The 22,380-nt window shown below is 43.8% G+C and overlaps 1 protein-coding gene across 1 annotated transcript in view; it reads right to left on the bottom strand.

Moving 5' to 3' along the window:
- Positions 1–22,380, bottom strand: part of UROC1 (urocanate hydratase 1) — a 196,713-nt gene that overhangs the window by 45,646 nt on the left and 128,687 nt on the right. Inside the window, exons 12-14 of the mRNA XM_078661719.1 lie at positions 22,182–22,279; positions 18,156–18,228; positions 8,107–8,228 (exon numbers count right to left, since the gene is read on the bottom strand). Coding sequence (XP_078517845.1) covers positions 8,107–8,228; positions 18,156–18,228; positions 22,182–22,279 — 293 coding nt within the window. The remainder of the gene's footprint in view (positions 1–8,106; positions 8,229–18,155; positions 18,229–22,181; positions 22,280–22,380) is intronic.

Raw genomic sequence — 22,380 nt, 5'->3', positions numbered from 1 at the left:
TCATTTAACCCCTTAACCGCTGCTCTTTACCCCCCCCTTCCTCAGCCCTCTGCCTCCCCCTTCCCATCACCCACCACCCATAACCCACCACCCACCACCCACCACCCACCACCCCTCCCCACCACCCACCACCCATCACCCCCGCGTGTGCGCTGAGCCCTTTTTTGGCTAGTTGGGGTAGTTTGCACCTAGGACTCCATAACCCTTTTTCCTCATAAGGCATGTGTCCTTTTATTCCAACATACTAGGGTTTGTGGATTTCCCAGGACGGAGAAAATAGGAAAAATATAGCTCTGTATAAAAGTGCCTGTTTTTTTCTTCTGAAAATGGCATCAACGAACGGTTTGCTATGCTAAAGTCACCATCTTCTTGGCTTTCAGGAACATGTAGAACGGATTTTTTTTTTTTTAAATGTTACGACAGTTTTCAAAAAAAGAAAACTTATTTTTTGTGCTCTCATCCTACTTCTAGTTTGTGGTGGACAGGAATGTGAAACCCATGGGTGATCCAGAAAATCTATGGATTTCTGAAAAGTAGGCAAAAATCCAAGTTCAGCAAGGGGTCATTTGTGTAGTTCCCTCCAAATTTTCTCAAAAAAACGAACTGCTAAAATAAAGAAATACTGAAGATGTGTGGGAAAAAGGCCTTTTGTGACAACATTTTCATCTGTAACTTTTGGTAACAATGGCTTATTTATAAAAGCAATTTACCACTATGTCCACTAGACTCTTGTGGTTGCAGGGATTTATAGTACTTACAAAACATAATTAAGTCGACTTAACTGGGTCTGGGACACTACACTTTTGGGTCGCCTGTAATGTAACCTAAACTTATGTTTAATAAACTTGAACAAAATACTTCCTTCCATGGCAACGAGAAAGTGTAATTATTTATTAATGGGCTAACATTGCTGATCTTAAGTAGCCGTGTTAAGTGAGGTGAGCACGTGCATGGTGCCAGCGAGATATCCAAGTGACACGCGCCGCCAAGCTCGGCAGGCTGCGCCCAGGTACAGCGCCTCTTCGCGTTCGATCAATAGGGGCGAAAGCCTCACGGCGCTAGAAGTAAGGCGAGCTGTTTTTAGGCACGTGTTACGGGCACGGTGTTTGTGTCTGTGGCTGCACAACTGAACAGCTGCGAGAGTGGCCATTTAATTTTAAAAACAGGGTTTGTCTAAATTTTCAGGTGAAAAGCAATGGTTAAGACAAATATTTAGGCTGCTGGTAATGCAAAACTGTTAATTTCGGGGCCAAGCAAATTACAGCCCGTGGCGACTCGAGTCAAATGTGAGGGCCTGTCACTGCCTGGTTTGTGTCTTGAGACACAACCACGCCAAATTGTATCTGCAGGAGGGCCACCAAAGTAAACAAATTAAAAGATAGCAGAAACAACATTTTCTAAAGTAATACAATACATCTACTGGCGCATATTCTTTACTTCTGCCGCACTCTCGAGATTTTCCATTTTTTTAAGATGCAGGTTTAAACTGGGAGCTCTCGCAGGCAGTCTAGTGACTCTCCTGCCGAATTTTCTGGCATGTCCACATCTGACATTTGGTCGTGTGGTCTGCGCCTGAAAGGGTGCCTCAAGGAACCTCTCGGCTTGCATGGTGGTGGCCATCTGACTGGATGCCTTTGAGAGAAAGCGACCTGGATTAAAGAATTCGCAATTCCAAAAGTTTTCATATATAGAGCAAAATATTTGCCTCAAGTCACACAACGTGGTAAAACGGGGAAGCCGGTATTCTAACTCGTGTGCCCAGATTCCGCAGGGGGACAAATTAGCCACAACCGGACCATGCAAGGAGCCAACAGCTTATGCTTGGTTGGGAATGCTGATGCCTGAAGGTCGTGGAGGAGTTATGGCCGGTAGTCCATTTCCAAGGGCAGCTATTAATTTGTCAACATTGGAAAATGGAGCTCCATCCGAGCTCCTCTGCTTCACCAAACAGTGTGGGGGGTGGGGGGGGGGGGGGGGGGGTGAGGGGGGGGGGGGGGCGGGGGCAAATGTCAGCCACTTTTTCCAGCATGTACAAAGAGGCTCAAAGCTCATAGTATGTGTATGAAAGTGCAGTATCATGTGATGCTGGTTAGGCTTCAACATGTAATACTAACAAGATACCCAAAAGATGGTCTTTGGATTCACAAAAATAAATCCCTAGCACAGTCCCGGTAGTGTGACAAAGAGCCATCAGGCTTTACCAGAGGAACAAGTGTTAAGCATTGCAGAGTACCAACAATCACAATAAGTAATTGGCATGACTCGAAGGAAATCGGACATCAATTTATAGAAATACACAGATTTTTATATATATATCTAGACACTAAAACGAACACAATTGGATGCATATAACCGGAGTTATGGATTTGAGAAGAAACCCTAAATCAGTTCAACTCAATACTGCAAACTTTACCATAGCAGTCAATGGGAAAAAGGTACTAGTGACACTCGGTCACTGACAGGACGAGTTCCGAGGAACCCACGGAGGGTGAAGGTGATGCAGGCCCCAGGACCAAGCCACAGCAGTCTGTTCAATTTTACCTGGCCCGAGAGGCCCGGTGTAGAGTTGTCCTAGCTGTCCGTGGTGCTGACGCGGGAGAGACAGTTTTCCCACTTAGATAGTGCTGAGCAGGAAACTGATGTAAAAGGTCAACAACGGGGCCACTGCCGTGGTCGGGTAAAGGGGTTGCGTGGTTACCTCTTGTTGCAGCAAAGATGGTGGTAAACGCACTGGTGACCAACAAGCCTTGGTAGCGATAAGGTCAGCAAGATGATGCTTCGACATCTGGAAGTCCAGGGGGGGTGTAGCTGCCTAAAACTTGCAGAAGGTCAGGATTACATTTTGCAAATTCCACTGGACCATCTACTTTTAGGTGACTCCTCACATGGCCCAATGACCAGTGATTCTTTTGTTCTGGGATGTTGTTTTTCCCCAGGGTTGCAGTCGACTAGTGCCACTAGTCCAAGGGAGTCTGGAGTTGCCTTTGGCTCTCAAAGGGGTCCCTCTGTCTGGGGGAGCCAGTCTTTGGTCCAGGACAAGGTTTCAGAGGCGGTGCATGCTTTGAAGCTCACCGCCTTGATGTGCCACTTCACTAGCCATCCTCTCATGAAGGGAGGGTCATCTCTTTCCTGGTGAGGCCTTTGTTTCTGGCTCCTGACAGCATTCACAATGCCTGGCAGGTCATCAGATTCCTGTCTTGGCAGTAGCAGCTGCCAGCCACAGCATAGGGAGGCTGGGGCAATCAGGTGGGCAATGTGTAAGGTGGGCAGCTTCTAAGGTAGCCACTTGGGTGCATGCCACATCAAACCAAACATTAGAATCATGCCAGGGGTAAGGAGGTACATTGTTTGATACCAAACAAGACCATATTCAGTGGTACCATAATGGAGCTGGCGACCTTGGGTGTGCCAGGATGCCAGTAAATGTTATCCTATGGACCGCTGAACACTTATAGTAGTCCTTAATAGAATGGCTAATATAGGGACATATAAACTTGCCCTTATATGTCCACAATTTTAGTAGTCTGCACCCTGCTTCCTCGGTGTATGAGGCCTACCTTAGGGGTGACTGATATATATCAAAGATATATATAGATCAAAGTCAAGTTGGAGTAGTTTACACTGTTCCTGCAGCCTGCAATGGCAAGCCTGATGTCATCTGTTTATTCGGGTCAATAAAGGGTGGCACAATTAGTGCTTTAGGTCCTGGAGACCACTTTAACACCAATATCCTGGGTACCCTTGGCACCAATTACTAGGGACTTTTAAGGGGGGTTAATGTCCTTGCCAACTGGGAGTACCAATTTCCTACATCGTGTGTTAAGGAGAGAGCACTGGCATTGGGACCTGGGCAGCAGGCTCCAGTGCACTGTCGGAGTCATAGCCATCAGTATCTACTGGTCAAATAAATCAAGGAACAGCCACTTCATGAGAGTGCATGTGTTTTCCAGTTGTCTTCCTGGTATACTTCTCTTCTCCCCTGCCAAGCTTAGTGTTTCTCTCCCATGCCTTTGCGTTCTTCCCTCACACACTTTTCTCCCACCACCTCAGTGTTGTGCTCACCCCCGTGTGCTTCTCCCTTTTGTGACCTTTTTGCTTGTGTGCTTCTGCCCATTGTGCCGCTTCCCTCCACCACCTGCAAGCTTAGAGTTGCCGAACCATCACGTCTGCCCGCTCCCCATTGCTCCCCCCTCCTTACGTAGTTTTTATTCTTACATTTTTTTTTGCAGCGGACCAGTCAGCAAACTGCTTTCGTCAATCTGCCTTAAAGGCACTTTTGCACACTTATTTCTTTTTAGGTCTCGCCTGTCGATGCGCATGCGCATCGAGCTTGCGAGCCTATTGCGGCCTAACCACGCTTCAACTAACAAGCAAGGAATCGTGGCGATTCCTTGCAGTGCCCGTGACTTTTAAGCTCAATGCGCATGTGCATTGATCTTAAAAGCGCGTGCACAGCCGCCCGCATTCCTCCGACACCTTTGAAGTGAAGCTTAGCTTCACTTCAAAGGCCCGGCTTCTTCACACCCACATGCCGCTCTCGCTCTCCCCGCTCCGCCCCCTCCCCTGCCCGCCGTGTGACCTCGGCTTACACTCACCCCTCCTTTCTCCCCTTTAGGCTGCTTTCGGATGCTTTGTTCGCAGCTTGTTCTCGATCTTATTCGTTTTGCACTTTTCACGCATCCATTTGCAGTAGGAATTCAACACTGTATGTCAATCTCTTAAGTACTGCCCATTCTTCAAATACAGCTGCAAGCGCATTTGTCTTTTTTTGTTTTTGTTGCCATCATTTTTCATATGAGCTGATCTGGTGTAGCTAATTTTGTTTTCGTATCCCTCCTGCAAGCATGAAGGACATTGGGAACCACCTTAAAGTCTATCTGATTACATTTCATGAAAATCTCCACTTAACAAATCTGTTCTTTCCTCGAGGACATTCTTCAGAAGAAAACCCTCCCGTTTTTAATTGTATTTTATTTCGGAGCAGGTGACAATTTTTCCAATGCTTTACTTTGTGAAACTTGAAAATTTTTGTTTAATGTTTTTTTGTAAACACATTAATGACTCCTCTTCGTCCATATCCCTGGCCCAGCTCACAAAGGTATACAGAATTTCATAATTCACTTTCACAATAAAGATTGCTTCCTTTTAAAAGTTAAAACTTTAAAAAGCTTTTGTAGCATGCTGTATCGTAATTGATTTTTTATGTCTAAAACTTGTAAGTGTTGTGTGTATTCTTGGTAAATGTCACGGCTGTGCTTTGACTTTCCTGTAAAGAGAAGCTAATGTTACTGGGAAGATGAGTGGGGAGTGCCTTGTCAGCCTGAACACGTTGGCCTTAACAGGTGCCCTTCAACACACGTGCTTCATGCTCTCGTAGTGGGGAAAGTGCGCTCGTTTCATGTGCATTAGACATTTTCTTACTTGGGAAGTGAAGAGGGCCTTTTAAAACTGCTTCCAGATGAACATAGCTTAACTACTCAATATGAATTGAATCACCTTTGGAATGAGTCGACTTCACACAGGAAATGTCATTGCAGGTGGGGTCAAGTTAATGTTTAAAAACCATTACTTTGGGCCGCTTCCGTGTACTGCATGAGCAGTCCCTGTAACTTCTGCAGGCCAGCTGCTGCTGAGACGCTGACACTCTCCCGCTTTCTGCTTGGCGCCACCAGCCCTTCCTCCCCGGACGACCACCGTCTCACACCCCATCCCCATATGCTCCTTCCCTCCCACTCGCTGGCTCCCCCTCCCCCCCCCCCCCCCCCCCCCCCCACCAGGCTCTCAATGCTTGTTTTAAACCAAGGCAGCGGGGGCTCTTCAGCGTCTCCTTTGCCTAAAACTCACATGGTCGCTCTTGGATTTATTTTTATTGGCCATTAACTCTGTGGTTTGCGCACTCTGTCAATTTTTTACAAACAATTTTTTATATTCTCCCACTGGGCAAAGTAACATTTGCTGTGGGCTTAAAAATATCAGCATTCGTTAATCACTCGTGCATGGCTTACTTTTTTTGGTATCACTTGTTCTCTCTCTCTCTCTCCCTCCCATAACTCTCTCTCTCTCTCTCTCTCTCTCCCATAACTCTCTCTCTCTCTCTCTCCCTTCTCTCTCTTTCTCTCTCTCTCTCTCCCCCTTCTCTTTCTTTCTCTCTCTCTCTCCCTCCCATAACTCTCTCTCTCTCTCTCTCTCCCATAACTCTCTCTCTCCCTCCCATAACTCTCTCTCTCTCCCTTCTCTCTCTTTCTCTCTCTCTCTCTCTCCCTCCCTTAACTCTCTCTCTCTCTCTTTCGCTTCCCTTCATTTACTCGCCCACGCAACGCCACTCGCCCACGCAACGCCACTCGCCCACGCAACGCCACTCGCCCACGCAACGCCACTCGCCCACGCAACGCCACTCGCCCACGCAACGCCACTCATCCATGCAACGCCACTCATCCATTTGCAAAACGGAAAATGTTAAACTCTTCTATTGCGAGACCTATTGCATTTTCAATGCTTGTTTTAATTTATCAGTACATATGGATCAGTATGTACATAGGAAGGGCTAGAGTCATTTTAGCGTGCAGATGAGTCATTGCACTTTTATTTAAATGGTTTTTCACCATGCTGTACAGCATCTTACCGATGCATGGTTAAACGCATTGGGAAAGCCAATAGGTCCCAAAGGCAAGACTTGTTGGCCTGTGTTCGCTTAAATAGGACAGCAAGCTTACTTTCACTTAAAAGTGCGTAAATAACTTTTGTTAGAGCAGCATGGGGCCCTGAAATGTTCTGCGGCTATGGGCATAATGTCCCTCTGATGTCCCATACTGACAGCCCTGCGCAAGACAAGAAAATGTACCTCATTGGTCACTCTCGCACAATACCAAATCTCTTGCCACATGGATCACAACCAGGGCTTATTTTGAGCAGGTGCTTTCAGGTGCTCAGCACCGGCACTTCTTTCACAGGGCCGGGGCTGCGATTTCTGGTGCTGCAGGTGGTGGTCTCAATATTAATTGCCCAATTTAAAATAAAAAGAACCACATACTTTGCATGGTGACGGGCTAGTATATTTTCATAGGCAGGCATACATCTGTTCAGGCAGGCATGATTGTGTATCATCACTTTAGTGATGAGGTAGTCACGCCCGTCATGAATCCAAGAAGTCATCATTAACGAATGGCTTGCATTCTATTCCCGGAGTCTGCTGCACCTTGCCACTGACTGCCTGAGCCTGAGCCTAAGCCTCCCATTGGATAATTGTAGTGGGGGCCTGCAGCCCTGCATTGCTACTATCCTCAATGCGCTTGATGTGGCTGTGGCCCATCGCAACTTTTGTGCACTATGGAGTCACCTGCAGTTTCTGTGCGCTGCCTCCAAGCATGTTAATTGCGGAGTGTGTTTGAGCCCAGTATGTACAACAGCCATACTCACATCTCACTGGCATTGCGGCTGGTGACAGTGCTTGTTCTGTGGCAGGCAGGGTCACAGCAAGCTGAGCAGTGTATGCCTTTGCCATCGTCATAACTTGACCAAACTAATTACAGGCAGCACTAGCCGTGACATGACCGGCTGTGCTCAAGCAGCCTCCTGACCTGCAACAAACCTAGCCAGACCGCACGGATTAATATGTTCTAAAAAAGCATTTTCATTTGGTGTACATTTTGTTTTTGCACTCATCTGTCAGTGTAGGTAAGGAAGTAAAACACATGTCTTAGGGGACAGACAGCAGAACATGGTTACAGGATAGAGACTGAGGCAGAGCGGGTGTTGAAAGCTGGGCACACCGGAGGTAGAAGTGGGCTGCAGCCTCCTTGGCAGCATTTTCAGCGCCGGCACTTCATTTTTGTTTACAAATTAAGCACTGATCACAACAAATGCAATACCTGCCACTCGTGCACTCCCCAGAGGGTTGAGCATGTTACCCTTCCAAAAACGCCCTTCGGCGACCCAAAACAGGATATAAAATGCTGCATACATGCTACAATATGAACTGACCTACATTGTAATGTTCACAACACTTTGCTTTTATTGTGTTTGTGCATTTCTAATATGAGCTTGGTGTGCACTTCAACTACATATTAATATGGCATTCTCACTGGACTAGCTGCCAGTTAATCTCACCTCCTTGATTAATGATGTTTTCCAGCTCGGAAGCAGCAATAAGGTCTGTGACCGACAGGTCCTGGGGGTCACCGGAGGTACAGACCCAGCGGAAAGGCCCGAAGCCCAGAGAAAAAATGTCCCTGTAAATAGAATATATTTAATTAAAACAAAGATGGATGAGATTCCAGGGTTATTTACCCTGGCATTTAGCAATGCTTATCTTTCATTTACTTATCCTAAAGGAATTTAAAACATTTCATAAGAAAGAGGCGAACTGTTGAACAGATTCTTTCTGGACACCCTTCTGAAGCCAGCGCAATGAGATACAGCTTTAACCAGAAGAAGCCTAGCTCCCAAACACTTTGCAAAGGCAGGTGGTATACTGTCTGTTCAGGTAGTGCTTTTCGAGTAAGATTTTATATATATATATATATATATATATATATATATATATATATATATATATATATATATATATATATATATATATATATATATATATATATATATCTATCTATATATATATATCAAAACATCTTTACCATTTGGTATTCCAACACCTACCCCACCTTTCATTCGGTACACCCTGGCACAAACACCACCCTCCTGCTCAGACCAGGCTGTCATCTGGGTCCATTATTTACTATGGGAGGATGTTGTGGTACCAGAGGTCGGCCATTTGAAGTGCTGCTGCTTCTTTTTGGCTGCAGTAAGTTACACTTGTAAATTTGTCGACTTCCTTTATCAGAGAGTTAAGGTTTGTAAATCTACGCTTTTGAATAACTTTACCATCTGATTTTGCTAACAGCCAAAAACAGTAAAGCTGCTGAAAAACACAATAATAAATTACACATGTAAATTACTCTCAAGTGTAAGTTACCTTTGAGAACAGCCCCAGTGAATTGTATGAACACATTTGAACAGCTGCAAGCTCTTCCGGTGTATTTGGAATTGCAGTCAACATGCCGAATGGAAACAATACATAACTGGACAATCTCTATGTTTAAAAGAGTCCAGTTATTGATGGAGTAATGCTAACTTACAAATGCATCTATTGGTTCTTATAAAGACTGTCACGTAGATGTGGATACCTTATTGTAATTCCATCAAATAACTTAGAAGGATTTACAATTTGTCTATTATGCTTAAAAGGATATTCACTAGATTCATGTACAGCAGGCTTAACACATGGTTCATGTTATACCTGTAAAGGTGAAATAATGTAATATGAAAACTAATTCAGTTAGAACATATTCTGCTGCTTAAAGAAGAGCACTGTGTGTTCCAAACTTGCTTTCATCCAAAGTATTTACTTTTTAGATTTTTCAAGGAATAGAATGGACCATACCGGTGGTGTTACCATGTGCACAATACTGTACAAGGCCCAAGATTCATCAACAGGGTTCATAGCAAAGGGCAGCAACCAATATGCCTCATGCACTGCAACATTCAACTTTCCATGGAAAAAGAGACCAACAGGTGAACAGCCTGACCAGAACCATAGGCCAGCATCCTGGGCACTGCTCAGTGCTTGTACTGACAGTAGGGTCAGTGATGCTCGACCAGTCTAGGCGTGAATCCGTCAAATACAAAGCGTTGTAGGCATGATCTCAATTCCCACAGTTGTACAATGTAGGGCAGATGAATCACTCTGAGCAAGGGATGTGTAAAGCTTGTATTATCAAAGTGTAGAATTGTGGAGCTCCAGATTATTGGCCTACTCTTAGTTTGCACAAATTTCCACTCTACTAAGAGTTGCATAGTTCTCTCTCGTAAGTGTGAGTTGGTTCTGGTAACTGTTCAGCCTTTAGTATGGCAGTGAAGACCTTTTTCAGCTTTTCCTCATGAGTTCTAAGAAAACTTGTCACCCCAGTAAATCGTGAGAATTTAGCATACAAAGTCATCCCTTACTTCTCATTTTCTCATAAGTACTTTAAAACTGTGTTACACTGATAACTCACACACATTTTGGACACAAGCATATACCTTGTTTTCACTCATGTGAAACATGTTCCTATAAATGCCGATTTTCAAAAGCAAAGCCCAACTCACATTGAAGTTTTCAAACTTTTCATAGTTTTTCTAGAAAAACTTGCCCACCACACTCTAAATACGGTTCAATGTAAACATTTCACTGGCACCAAGTGAACCTTATTGCTTGGCCCTTTGATAATCAAAATAGTCTCTTGGGAGCTGGGAGGTTGCAGCAATGCTCCTTCATACTCCGTGATTGTGGTTAAGCAACAATGCAAAACATGGGTTCCAATTCAGTGCTTAATTCGTGCCAGTCTTTGCCGGTGCTCAGCACCAGCACGTATATCTCAACACCAGTACATATTTATCACCGTAAACCACAGTCGACCTCTTGGTGGCACTTTTAAAACATTAGCAAATAATTGACCACTTTAATAAATATTTTTAAAAAAGCAATAATGCCAGCGCGTCCAGGCCATTTTAACAGCTGTGGGTGTGCAGGAATAATCCAAATTATCACACCTGTAGGAATGTGATAGTAAACCTTAGTGTAGTTACACATTAAGCACTGGCTCCACTACATGATGTGATGGGCCCCTGGCTTTCCAAGCTTGTAAAAATGCCGAAGCCTGAACAAGTGGCCCTCAAGTGTGGAGCCCCATTGCGAGGCAAAGGCCCCTGCCAGGGCCCCCACAGACCGCTCTGAGTTTATTTAATCTTTCTTCTGGTATTTGTGGCATACCATTCTGCCTTACTCAGAAAAGTTTTTTGCCAAGCATGAGGTCCGCAGTGAATGCGTATAAAAAAAAAACATGTCACATGATTAACTACATATTCGACTCCCTTTAGCAGGAGCGATCAACAAGCAGTCACAGGAAAGATAACACCAATTTCATGCGGAGTATGAGGTGTTCCCTTCCACAAAGTTGCATTTGATATTTAGCAATTTTTAATAAACAAGAAGGAATGGCAAAAATTTAACTTTTAGCATCGATCACTTTATATTTTGAGATTCACAATAAATATTTAATTTAAAAAAAATGCAAATAACACCCCAAATTCACCAATAAGTATTTTATCACCAAGCTCAAAAGATCTAAAAAGAGGATACATCCTGGGAAAGAAAAGGAGGTTCATTTCTGATCTCTCATAAACCTGATTTTCCATCCCTAACAGGTTCCCGCATGATGACTCTATATTGGACCTATGAAAACCTTCTTAAAAGTTTTTAACCCGGTTAGGAGATCTAACTGCAACTCCGTTTGGGGTTACTCCATCTCCAGTAACCCAAACCAAGCGCCCTTCCTTCTCAAAACGTTAAGGACGCGGCTTCAACTGTTTAATAAAAATTAAAAGATATACTAATATTGAGCAGACACTAACCAAAACTACAGATAATAGCCCACACAAGTCCACTCTGCAAGTCATCCATGAAAAACACGCACACGTGCAGGACATTTAACTACTCTGCAAAACTTTAAACGTGCAAGTCACCATAGGGCCCGTGCTGACCGGCTGTGCTTAAAGCCTCAACTCTGAATATTAAGCACATTTTCCTTGTGCATTCAACCGTCCTGCCTTGAGATGATTGGCTAGCCACTCCGAAATAAGCCAACGCCACAGTAAGCCGGCTGAGACCGATCAATCCAGCACCAAAGACATGGTTTCAAGTACCAATCACTTAACCATAGGCGTCTCGGCATCATTCCACAGTGCCTTTGGGGAACAAACACACATCCACGGTTATAGAAATGCAAACATCTTCCTATCCAAACGCTGCAGCTCTTCTCTGTACCATTCCTGGGTTCCTTACCCTTTAATGGGTAAGAAAAGTTGGAGGTTGTTCTTCTAATGCAGAAGAGACTGCCCTGGAGGATCAGGGAGACAGACCCAGATATAAGTGTAAAGCAAAGGGACTCCTTTAATTAGTTTTAGGTCTAATATACAATATAAAACCAGGGGGTCTTCTCATATAGGTCTTTAGGGAAGGATATATCTCTCAGAGATGACGGAATGTGCGCTGGCTCATGTAATACAGTAACCACTAATAGGTAACTCTCAATCCAGTACGAGTTTCCACAAAGTACGTGCGTGTTCTTGAAGTAATGACAAGGTAAGGAAACACCTTTAAAATGGTGTACTTCACAGTGTGTTAATCCAAAGTATTCATACGTAAACGCCGGTCTCGAAAAGACTGCTACTAGTAACGTCTCGGGCTTGTATCGACTAGTCCATCTTGAACCATGAACACTGGAAGCTGTTCGTATGCAGCACGGCGACGCCGTGGTGCATACGAACATATCCTTCCCTAATGACCTAAACGAGAAGACCCCCTGGTTTTATATTGTATATTTGTATGTGTTAATGTTGGCCCTGAGGGAGGTGATCTTAATAACCCACTATCCCCGAAACGTACGTAGGCCCTATATATCCGAGACCAACTCCTGGATGAGCTGAACAAACCAAGAGCCAAAACAATTATTCCATGTTTGGAACAACCATGTATCAAGTCATTGATGAAATGTATTGTTAGTATAATTTGCCTCTCCGATATCTTGTCTTTTTTGTTTGTTATTTTAGCTTTTTTGCACAGTATGAGAGTGAGTGTGAATGCATATATGGTGAGATAGTTAGGCATGATAGATAGACCTTTTTAGTGATATAATTGTATTTCTTTAGTATTTGTTGGGGGTATGTCGAATTGTTACTTATGTTAATTGCACTGTACAAAATCTCATAAAATATATGTCTATTTTCGATAAACTTTTTTTTGACAATGAAAATAAATATTCTATAAAAAAAAGACAAATAAATATAATGAAAAATAAAATCCTAGTCTGAAAGTCCTTGATGTGTTGCATCCACTGAAAGGTACGGATTAATTCACTTTGAAAATAATATTGGTCATCGTAGAGGCTCCTCAGTGGTATAGTTTCTCTTGACAGACCCAGATATATCATCAGTTCACTGGAAGCCTCTTGAAAACCTTTCTCCTCACAGTTTAACCTGGTGTGTTAGAGGCAAACAACTACACTCACACCTATGAGCCACCGCGCTAGAGCCAAGTGGGACATTTATCTGAACACAACTGAAATGTGTTGGAACCTCACAGTCAAAATGCCATAAACACGAGCAGAGCTCTTCCAGTCTTGTGACTGCCAGTGGAAGGTGCAGTCTCTGCTCAACACGGAGGTCTCAAAATAATTCGAATTAATCTGCAGTGACCAAGAAAATGGAAAGAGGTTACCCTGAAATCACAGCTACTGGAGATTCCAGCAGCGATTGGAGGAAGGAAGGAATGAAATGGCACCTCAGCTTTGTTTTGCAATATCTTCAATATTTACCAGTGCCTCACTATTAAAGTGATATCAAATATATTATTGTTGCACTGGTGATTAAATAATAAATCAGTTTTGCGGAGTGCCGTATAGGATTGCCAAAACCCAGAATGGAATAGTGGAATCGAGAAAAAATAAATATTTCTTAAAATTAAAGTTAAACGTAAAAGAAATTCCCTTTCATGGTAATTCATTTTGCTCCTTATACTGCACAACCTGGCAAGGAACCAGACACCCATGGACCGGGTCGTAGCAGCTACACTAAAAGATCAGGTTGGTTACGGAGTCCCAGGGCTGAGAGAATGGCCTCTCCCGTCATGCCCCAGGGCCCAGCACTTGCCTTTTGCATCATAGTTTCCAGGTTTTTATGGCAAGACCCTCCCATTTTCAGGGATGCTATCTGGGCAGAGAGCAAACCGAAAGGAGGGATTGGGTTGTGGCGAACATTAAGGGTGCTGAAGGCTGAAGCCTTAAGGGCACTGTCACAAGTCTATAACAAACTCTGCAAATGTTTTTAATGTAAAATTGAAAAAATAAAACCGCAAAAACGGCCCCAGTCCTACTGGGAAGAGTCATTCAGGGGAGTCGGTGCCTGAACCTCCATTATTTCTTAATCTACCAGTGTGCCATGTTGGCCCTGGATGCTGAGAAATGTAGCAGTAAGTAGTCCTCAACTATAAGACCAAGCAGAGCAGACTTAGCCTTTCAGATCCTAGAGGTCAACAAAATGGAGCTTCGATAATAGGGGTAAAAGTAACACCTGCCATTAGGGGCCAAGAAATGGCTACAGTGTGATGTGAAGCGTTGTAAAAAGAAGTGTCCATCATTGAAAAGTATTTGTCCTTTTTTTTGCTTTCCTGGATCTCACCCTCATTCACCCACAAAGCACTTTGACACAGTCAACTGTATGAATATATATGTATGCATAGTGGTATTTCTATAGCAGGAACTAAGCCAAAAAGGCAGCAAGCAATGTACAGGATCAAAGACAAGCATACAGTCAGCCAGTGATGGTAGAGGAGGCTAGATTATTTCAGTCAATTGCAGAACAAGCTCAAAAGATCAAGCTAGGAACTATACCTGCACTGAAGTCCTCCCAGGGCGACTACTTGTAGTAAATTTGGGTTATTTCGTCCTTCCAACTGCTAAACATCGAGAAACAAACCTTGGTAAATTCATTTACTTGTCCAGTGAATGGGACTCTCAAATAGAAAGCAGATCCTCCATCTCAAGTGCTTCAAACATTTTACCAGGCACACCTAAATCAACTATACTGGTTAATAGGATAAGTATTTTTCTCAACTCAGGTCCACAGTCAAAGAGTTCAAATGTAGGTTCCCGGACATCCTGTGCCTTGGCAACATTACCCTTGTCCCGACTCTAATTCTTAACGCCTATTCTCAGGTTCCCCACGTTCGCACACAGTCGTGCTACCATGCGCATTTTACACAACACGCTCTACATGCACCAGATGGCAGCACAAGGGTCTGGGTGTCTCATGCAGGTAGAACTTTACACAAGCAGGGTCAGTGGTCACCACACTGCTAGCGAATCAGAGAAAAAGGTCAATTTAGTGCTAGGATTATGAAAATTAATCACTTCCACCACAACCCAGAACATGAACAGCAGTCCCATTTCAGCTTGAGGGCATGGTTGGTGCACAACTTCAGATCTCAGAACCAGAGTTATAGGACAGGTTTAGGCCTCATCATTGTCAGAATACCAGATAACAAATGCAGTTGGGTCACTCAGGGCAAAGGATAACCCCACCCCACAATAACAGCAAGGTGGAAAGTTGACAACGTTCTTTGTGCCTCTTCGCCAAAGGAGCAAAACAGTCCAAAAAAAGTGCTTGGTCTATGTTATATCCTAAGGTTTACATTTATATGTAAACTAACAGCCCGTCCCGACGTTGTCCGGGTATGAATTGCTGCCGGCCAGTAGTATATTGTTTTGTAGGATTTCGTTTTGATAGCATTTCTTATCTGTGACAGGCCTGTGAAACGCTCAGATTCACAGTGCACTGCTGATGCACTTGAGAGTGCGCGTTCAGTAGTGTGTGAACTCAAGTTTCCCTACTTTATTTTTCCTTGCAATATTATATAGCGCGAACTCGACAACATGGCATGAGCACAATTTACATTACAGAAGAACACAGTCATTTGTGGTAGGCACGGGGAGACAAAGCGATTTGCCTGGAATCACAGGATGTTGAGCTGATGCCGAGATTCGAACGTAGCTCCCCAGCTCTAAAGTTCGCAATTCTAGAACTTGTGGCGGGAGGTGTGTCTAAAAGTGTATGTCGGTGCTGGCCATCAATGAGAGAGACCTGTGCATTTTTCAAATCGGTGGTGAAAAAATATGAGTATGTTGCTGGAGATGTGGGCCGCCATGCCACCAATGTACTTACCGGGGGAGGGTAAACACCCATTATTCCGCTACTTTCTTTCTGCATACCATCACTCCGCATACTTTCATTACGAAAGTACCAGGACTCCGCAATGCCATTATAACGCATGGCATTACATTTTATATGCTTTTACCACGCATACATTTACAACGAAATTCGTTGTAAATGCATGAATGGTAAAAGCATGTTTTTTTTAATGTAAGTATGGGTATAGGGGTATATGTTTTGGGGTACTGAAGTATATGTTTTGGGGTGTTTGGCTATTTTAAGGGTTCAGATATAGTTTTGGTTTATGGGGTACAGGCGTATTTCATGGGTCAGGGGTAGGTTTGGGTTTGGGGTACAGGGGTATTTTTAAGGTTCAGGGCTAGGTTTGGGGTCCAGGGGTATTTTTAGGGTTCGGGGTAGGATTGGGTTTTGAAGTACATGGGTATTTATAGGATTCAGGGCTAGTTTTGGGTTATGGGGTACAGGGGTAGTTTTAGGGTTTAGGGATAGGTATGGGTTTTGGGGTACAGGGGTATTTTTAGGGTTCAGGGCTAGGTTTGGGTTTTGGGGTATAGGGGTATAGCGGTATTTTTAGGGTTCAGGGGTAGGTTTGGGTTTTGGGGTACAGGGGTATTTTAAGGCTTCAGGGCTAGGTTTGGGTTTTGGGCTACAGGGTTTATTTTTATGGTTCAGGGCTAGGTTTGGGTTTTGGGGTACAGGGGTATTTTTAGGGTTCAGGGGTGGGTTTGGGGTATAGGGGTATTTTAAGGGTTATGGGCTAGGTTTGGGTTTTGGGGTACAGGGGTATTTTAGGGTTATGGGGTAGGTTTGGGTTTTGGGGTACAGGGGTATTTTTAGGGTTCAGGGCTAGGTTTGGGGTAGGGTATTTTTAGGGTTCGGGGTAGGATTGGGTTTTGAGGTACAGGGGTATTTATAGGGTTCAGGGCTAGGTTTGGGTTTTGGGGTACAGGAGTATTTTTAGGGTTTAGGGATAGGTTTGGGTTTTGGGGTACAGGGTATATTTATAGGGAGCAGGGTGAACACCCAAAGCTGGAATGTACAGAACCTGGGAAGAAAAAACAATGAAATATTGGGCACAACGCTCTTTTTTTTCTGTAATCCTGCGCCCCGCACACGCCCACGCCCCCAGCACACACCCACAGCACACGATATGAGACATGGCATGAAGGGCAGAACGTACCACACGCCCCTAGCGTTTGTCACGCCCCCAGCACACGCCCACAGCACAACGCAGACACGCCCACAAGGGACTACTTTGCTGGCACGGTTCTTTTACCTTTTAAATGTATATGGTGGGCGTCTGCATAGCCTATGTCCTTCTGCTGCAACTGCCCTTTCCAACGCTGTATTGGGTGTTGTGGTTGGTGCTGTGGTTCCTGAGATTACCCGCCTAAAAGGTTTGGGCTCTCTCTTTATTATATTAGTATAGATATAGATCAGCCTAGGTCCTCCTAGCTGCTCAGCCAGAGTGAGAGATGGTGACGGAATGTTGCTGCAACTGTAACAACGCAGTTCACTTCAAATAGTAAAATCGCCCAACTCTATGAGACCCCCCCCTCCTCCGCATTAGGACGTGCTGCCAGGGATAGCTAACAATCTCATTTTCATCCCTTAGTTATGAACATTATCGCCTTTCTGTGTATAGTTCTCTTCTTTAAAATTGTAAGTTTTGTTTTCATTTTAAAAGGAAAGGGATAATGTTATATCCTAAGGTTTACATTTATATGTAAATCAGCCTAGGTCCTCCTAGCTGCTCAGCCAGAGTGAGAGATGGTGACGGAATGTTGGAGTGACTGATGAATGGAATGCCTGGGTGGATAAGTGGGGACAGTTGGAGATGGGCTGAGCAGCTAGGCAGGCTTCTCCTGGTGTGGCTGGTGAAGGAGCTGTTACATGGCTGATCCTTGATTGATACCACTTTACTTGGATTTAATAAAGAATACTTAGAAACTTACAACATGGCTACCAGTGTCTTTATGTGCAGAGTACAACAGTCTACTTAAGAAAATTGCATCTAAGACATGTGGTCAGCAGTATTTCTCCTGGAGGAAGTCTCCTCCCATTGATCAAGGAATCTGCAATATTTTTGCATGCACCATGGCAACAGTAGGGGTAAGAAACCACAGAGGACAAGAGGAGGAGGGACAGATGTGCCCGAGTTTGAAAAGGGTAATGCGGACATGGATCTGAAAATATATTACTTTCCACTTCAAAGACAGACATAACACTTTTGGTGTTTAGCCCGCTCATTCCTACACAATTATGCCCAGCATGTTTTACAAATGCTTTAGTTGCCAGGGATACTCATTACTGTCTGTGGACTAATTACTACTTACCCCATTATGTGTTGCACATATGAAGGATAGCGAAATTCAGTTTTTCCTACACCGGTCTTCTCTACTTCAGCACCTGGTAGGGTTCAAAATACAATAATCAAAAATAAACATTTTAAGCAGGGACCAAATAGAATCACAAGTCCTTTATTTTGTGCATGAATATAATCCAAAATGAGTCAATATACATGGCCCGTCACAGGGTCTAAGGGCCACATGTATCAACATTTGTAATATCGATTAACTAATTGCGATTTGGTAATCGCTATTACAAATGTATGAAACTCAAAGTTTCATTTTGAGATTCCTAGGGGTTCCAAATCGACCTACCTCATTATTATTAATGAGGTAGAGTGCAAATTGCAACCCCCTAGGAATCGCTAAAATCACGAGGATGGTGGCCTTTCTCCATGTTCCTGATCACTTTTCAATAAAGCAATCATTTTTTTTTTAAAAGCAGCTCGTTTTCTTTAAAGAAAAACGGGTTGCATTTAGGAGGAAAAAAAAAAAAAAAGAAATCGAGAAGTTTTCTTTTCATTTTTTAAGAGCCGGCAGTGGTCCTTGGGACCACTGCATGCTCTTAAAAAACGTTTGTGCCACCATTCCCAAATGGGAAGAGGTTTCTTGGGAACGCGATCCCATTTGCAAATGTGTTACCAACTTGAAGTTGCTGGTAAAATGCAAACGTTTTTGCGACCGCATTGATGGTCACAAAACTTTCATACATACCACTGCGCTTCAGTATTTGGAAGGGACGCTTTAAACACACCCCTTCCAAATACTGAATCATAATCCACTTTTTGATTCGGTAACAGGTTACGGAATTGCAAAATAGGGTTTGATACGTGGAAAAAACCTTTTCCGCATTTGCAACTGGGACGATTCTGTGAATCGGCCTGATTAGGAACGCAAAACAGCTACATACATGTGGACTTAAGTCACTTAAAATAGCCTCACTTAAGCGGAGCCGGTGCTTGGGGTCTATCTGAACCAAAATGTTGGTGATGCTTTTCCATAAACCCACCTTTCCTTTCAATAAAAATAGAGTTTGAGTTTTTTAAAGGTTTATTTGACATCGACAATACCTACTTCACACTGGGATTTGCTACATACCACTCAGCCATCAAGCATCGATTACTTTAGAATTTAGAAACTGGACTGACTCAGCAAACAAGAGGTGTTCATCAAAAGTCCTGATGGGCCAGATCCTTGCCATATTTTCGGAACATCCACTTAAGAAATGTGTGTAGAAAGACACCCATTGAACTAACTTGGATATTTCAAGGTTATCCTGAAAATCTGGCACGGATGTGGCCCCCCAGATGGTTCAGGCTAGTTCAGTTGTATGATGGATCAGGTGAAGATGTAGAACTGTGAAGAGCTGGGACATGGCCTGGAGGGTGATAGAGGACAGGCAAGAAAAAAGAGAATGACTTTGAGGTATGTACAGTGCTACCAGACAGGCAGGACCCTAGCAGCCAGGCCAGGCAAGAGAATACTGGGATAATATCCTAATAGTTGTGGCAAGCCTTCAACGCTGCTCAAAACTCACCAGGCAGGATTCAGAGTGGATTGAATTTTCTTAGGGTGCAGAAAGCCCACAGAGAGGAGCAGAAGTGGGGAAGGTTGGGACCCTTTATTTCCACTGTACACTCTGTAATGGGATTTTATTTCTCTGAAGTACAGAAATAATAGTTGAGAGGTGGATTAAGTGTCAGATTCAGATTAATCAGCCCTATCAGGATCCCCTGTTGCCCCCAAATCCTTTCAGAGAGGTACATCAAGTAGAGAATACGTCCATCTGAGGAACTGGGCAAACAGTAAAACAGAAAACATTTGCTTCGATCAGTGGAGCTGTCTGAGGACTTTCACTAGGGTGTCTTCTGCGACTTCGGGTGATTATACAAAGACTAAAAAGTAAGTAGAATACAAAAGAAGTGTGGACTATTGTTTAGTGATGAAATCTGCAAGACTATACTAGTGTTCACACTGAAGCTTATCCGTCCTACTGGCAGAAGATGCTGTAACGTGCAACTTGCAGAACAAGATGCCAGGTGGTGGGAACCCCAGGACACCAGAACACAGCCATGTTGCAAGCTGAGAATCCAAACAGTAAACAGAAACACAGAGGGAACCAAGCAGAAAGACTAATAGACTATGAAGGGAACTCAAGGGAACACCTAAATGCATGGACCCTGGAAGGGAGAAAACAAGGGTGTAAGGTCAGATAAATGGGTGTGAATGGAGATAGATGGGTGAGAACTGAAGCGACAACTGCTACATAACACAATGGCAGAAGCCTGCCACATCTTGAAGGGTCACTACCTACTGACTCTCCCATTAAATCCCCTGAAGTGTTCAGACTAACCCTGAAGTGAGGCGATCAGCTAAAACTGTGCCTTGCGGTCTAGTGCGTGAGTGAACCCAATTTTCACTGTCCTATCTTCCATACTATCAAAGGCCTTGCAACCCAGCGAGTAACTTTCTCTGAGAGGGTTCTTAATCCGGACATAGGACATGTCTGCAGATGTGGACCAGAGGTTATGACTTTCAACCCACTGGACAGTCACTGGGACAAAACAAAAAAAAGTTGGGATGCGAACTGAAGGGCCCCAACCCTACTGAAGTACTTACAGAATTCTAAAAGGGTAAGACCTAGATAGGAGTAGCATAAGTGAAGGAAGGTTATGTCAAAGAGTTTCATTTTTGGACAACTAGAAGGCCACAGGCTAATGGATGGAACTAGCTGCCTCAGGATGAAGGACACCAGACAGAGGAGTAAGACGCAACCCTGTTGCTTTTTCAAGGGAATACAACAGGTGAAGACTCCAACTGGGCCATGCTAGCACGTCTACCCCATAAACGATAAAATGAAAGAAAATGCCCATGGGATTGGTGGAGAATCAGAGCAGGGAAAATATCAAGCAATACTGGATTCGGACTAAAAACACCCCGATATTAACATTTTCTTAATATATTTAATACACATACTGCTTACAAAAAAAAAGTCATGATTTATAGCATCCCTAAAGTTCCTACTTTCCCAACCCCAACAAAATCTCAAGAAGCTTCGTGCAAGACGGCAAAAAAGTTCCATAGGTTGGCTTCTTTGAAACGGAGTGACCACCTCAACTGCTTGTGTTTGCCTGGCTCAATGGTTATTAGGGAGGTTGATTCAAGAAGGCAGCCCATAGAGACTGGGCAGGTTGCCTGAAGACCCAAGTAACTTTCTCCCAATTACTCCTCTTTTAGTGGCCATGGGGTGTTAAAATCTCCTTGGGCTTTGGAGGAGGTGCAGACCAATAAATTAACATGTGGACCTATGAAAATGATGTGGCAGCATGGAAGAATCCCAGCTGGCTACTGCAGAACACTCAGAAATCCAAAGGGGGAGAGCTAGGACAGGTGGACGGCCGTCCTTGTTCCTAAATGCAACTATAAACCAACTAAGACTGCCACATTAGATAACTGTCTGACGCTAGTGTCTGGCACCTCAAAGGTTTGTTAAGAAAACCCTCACACACCAACCTGGTTGGGGTCACGCTTCATCATCGGGTCCCAGCTGAGTAGCCGAATGCTACCCAGTTGTGCTGCAACACCTGTTTACAGTGGAGCTGGGTGAGGTGAATATGATGAAGTGAGTGGGAATGTAAAAATACCTCCAGGATTCTACCTATTAGTTTATTCCTGGTGATCCGGGGTATGTTTAAAAGAAAGAGAGAAGATAATAGGCTGTGGATACTAGGTGTACTGCGATGAGAAAGGAGCAATATGTCCTCCACACCACCAGAAATCAACTGTGAGGACGAGTCACAATTTACAGTGAAGATCACAATCAGCCAGTGATCTGAAGAATAGAGTGCTCAAGGCTACCCCTAGAGAGGGGTTTTACTCTGAAATCACGTCTGCAGCACCATACATATACAATGAGGCAACTTTGAGACTGATCATACACAATCTAAGCATGGACTGATATAAGCAGAAGACTATCTGGTACAATTTCCACTTAGCAATCCAATTTCTACTCACCAGCTCTCTTCGCTTCCAGCAAAAACGCATTTCCATAGTCCCAGAAAAACAGACCTTTCTCAGACAGTGTATTTATGGCTGCTACTTGCCTTCTCAAGCTGAAAAACATTTGAACAGTGTTGATTAGTTTTAAGGTTTACAAAACACAGCATACAGCTCGCACTGTGCAAGATGCCGTTTTCAATTATTGCACAGTGCC

This window comes from Lissotriton helveticus, chromosome 9, assembly GCF_964261635.1.
Source record: "Lissotriton helveticus chromosome 9, aLisHel1.1, whole genome shotgun sequence".
Classification (NCBI taxonomy): Eukaryota; Metazoa; Chordata; class Amphibia; order Caudata; family Salamandridae; genus Lissotriton; species Lissotriton helveticus.
The sequence above is the reverse complement of the archived record's forward strand: the minus strand, read 5'-3'. Positions and strand labels throughout refer to the sequence as shown.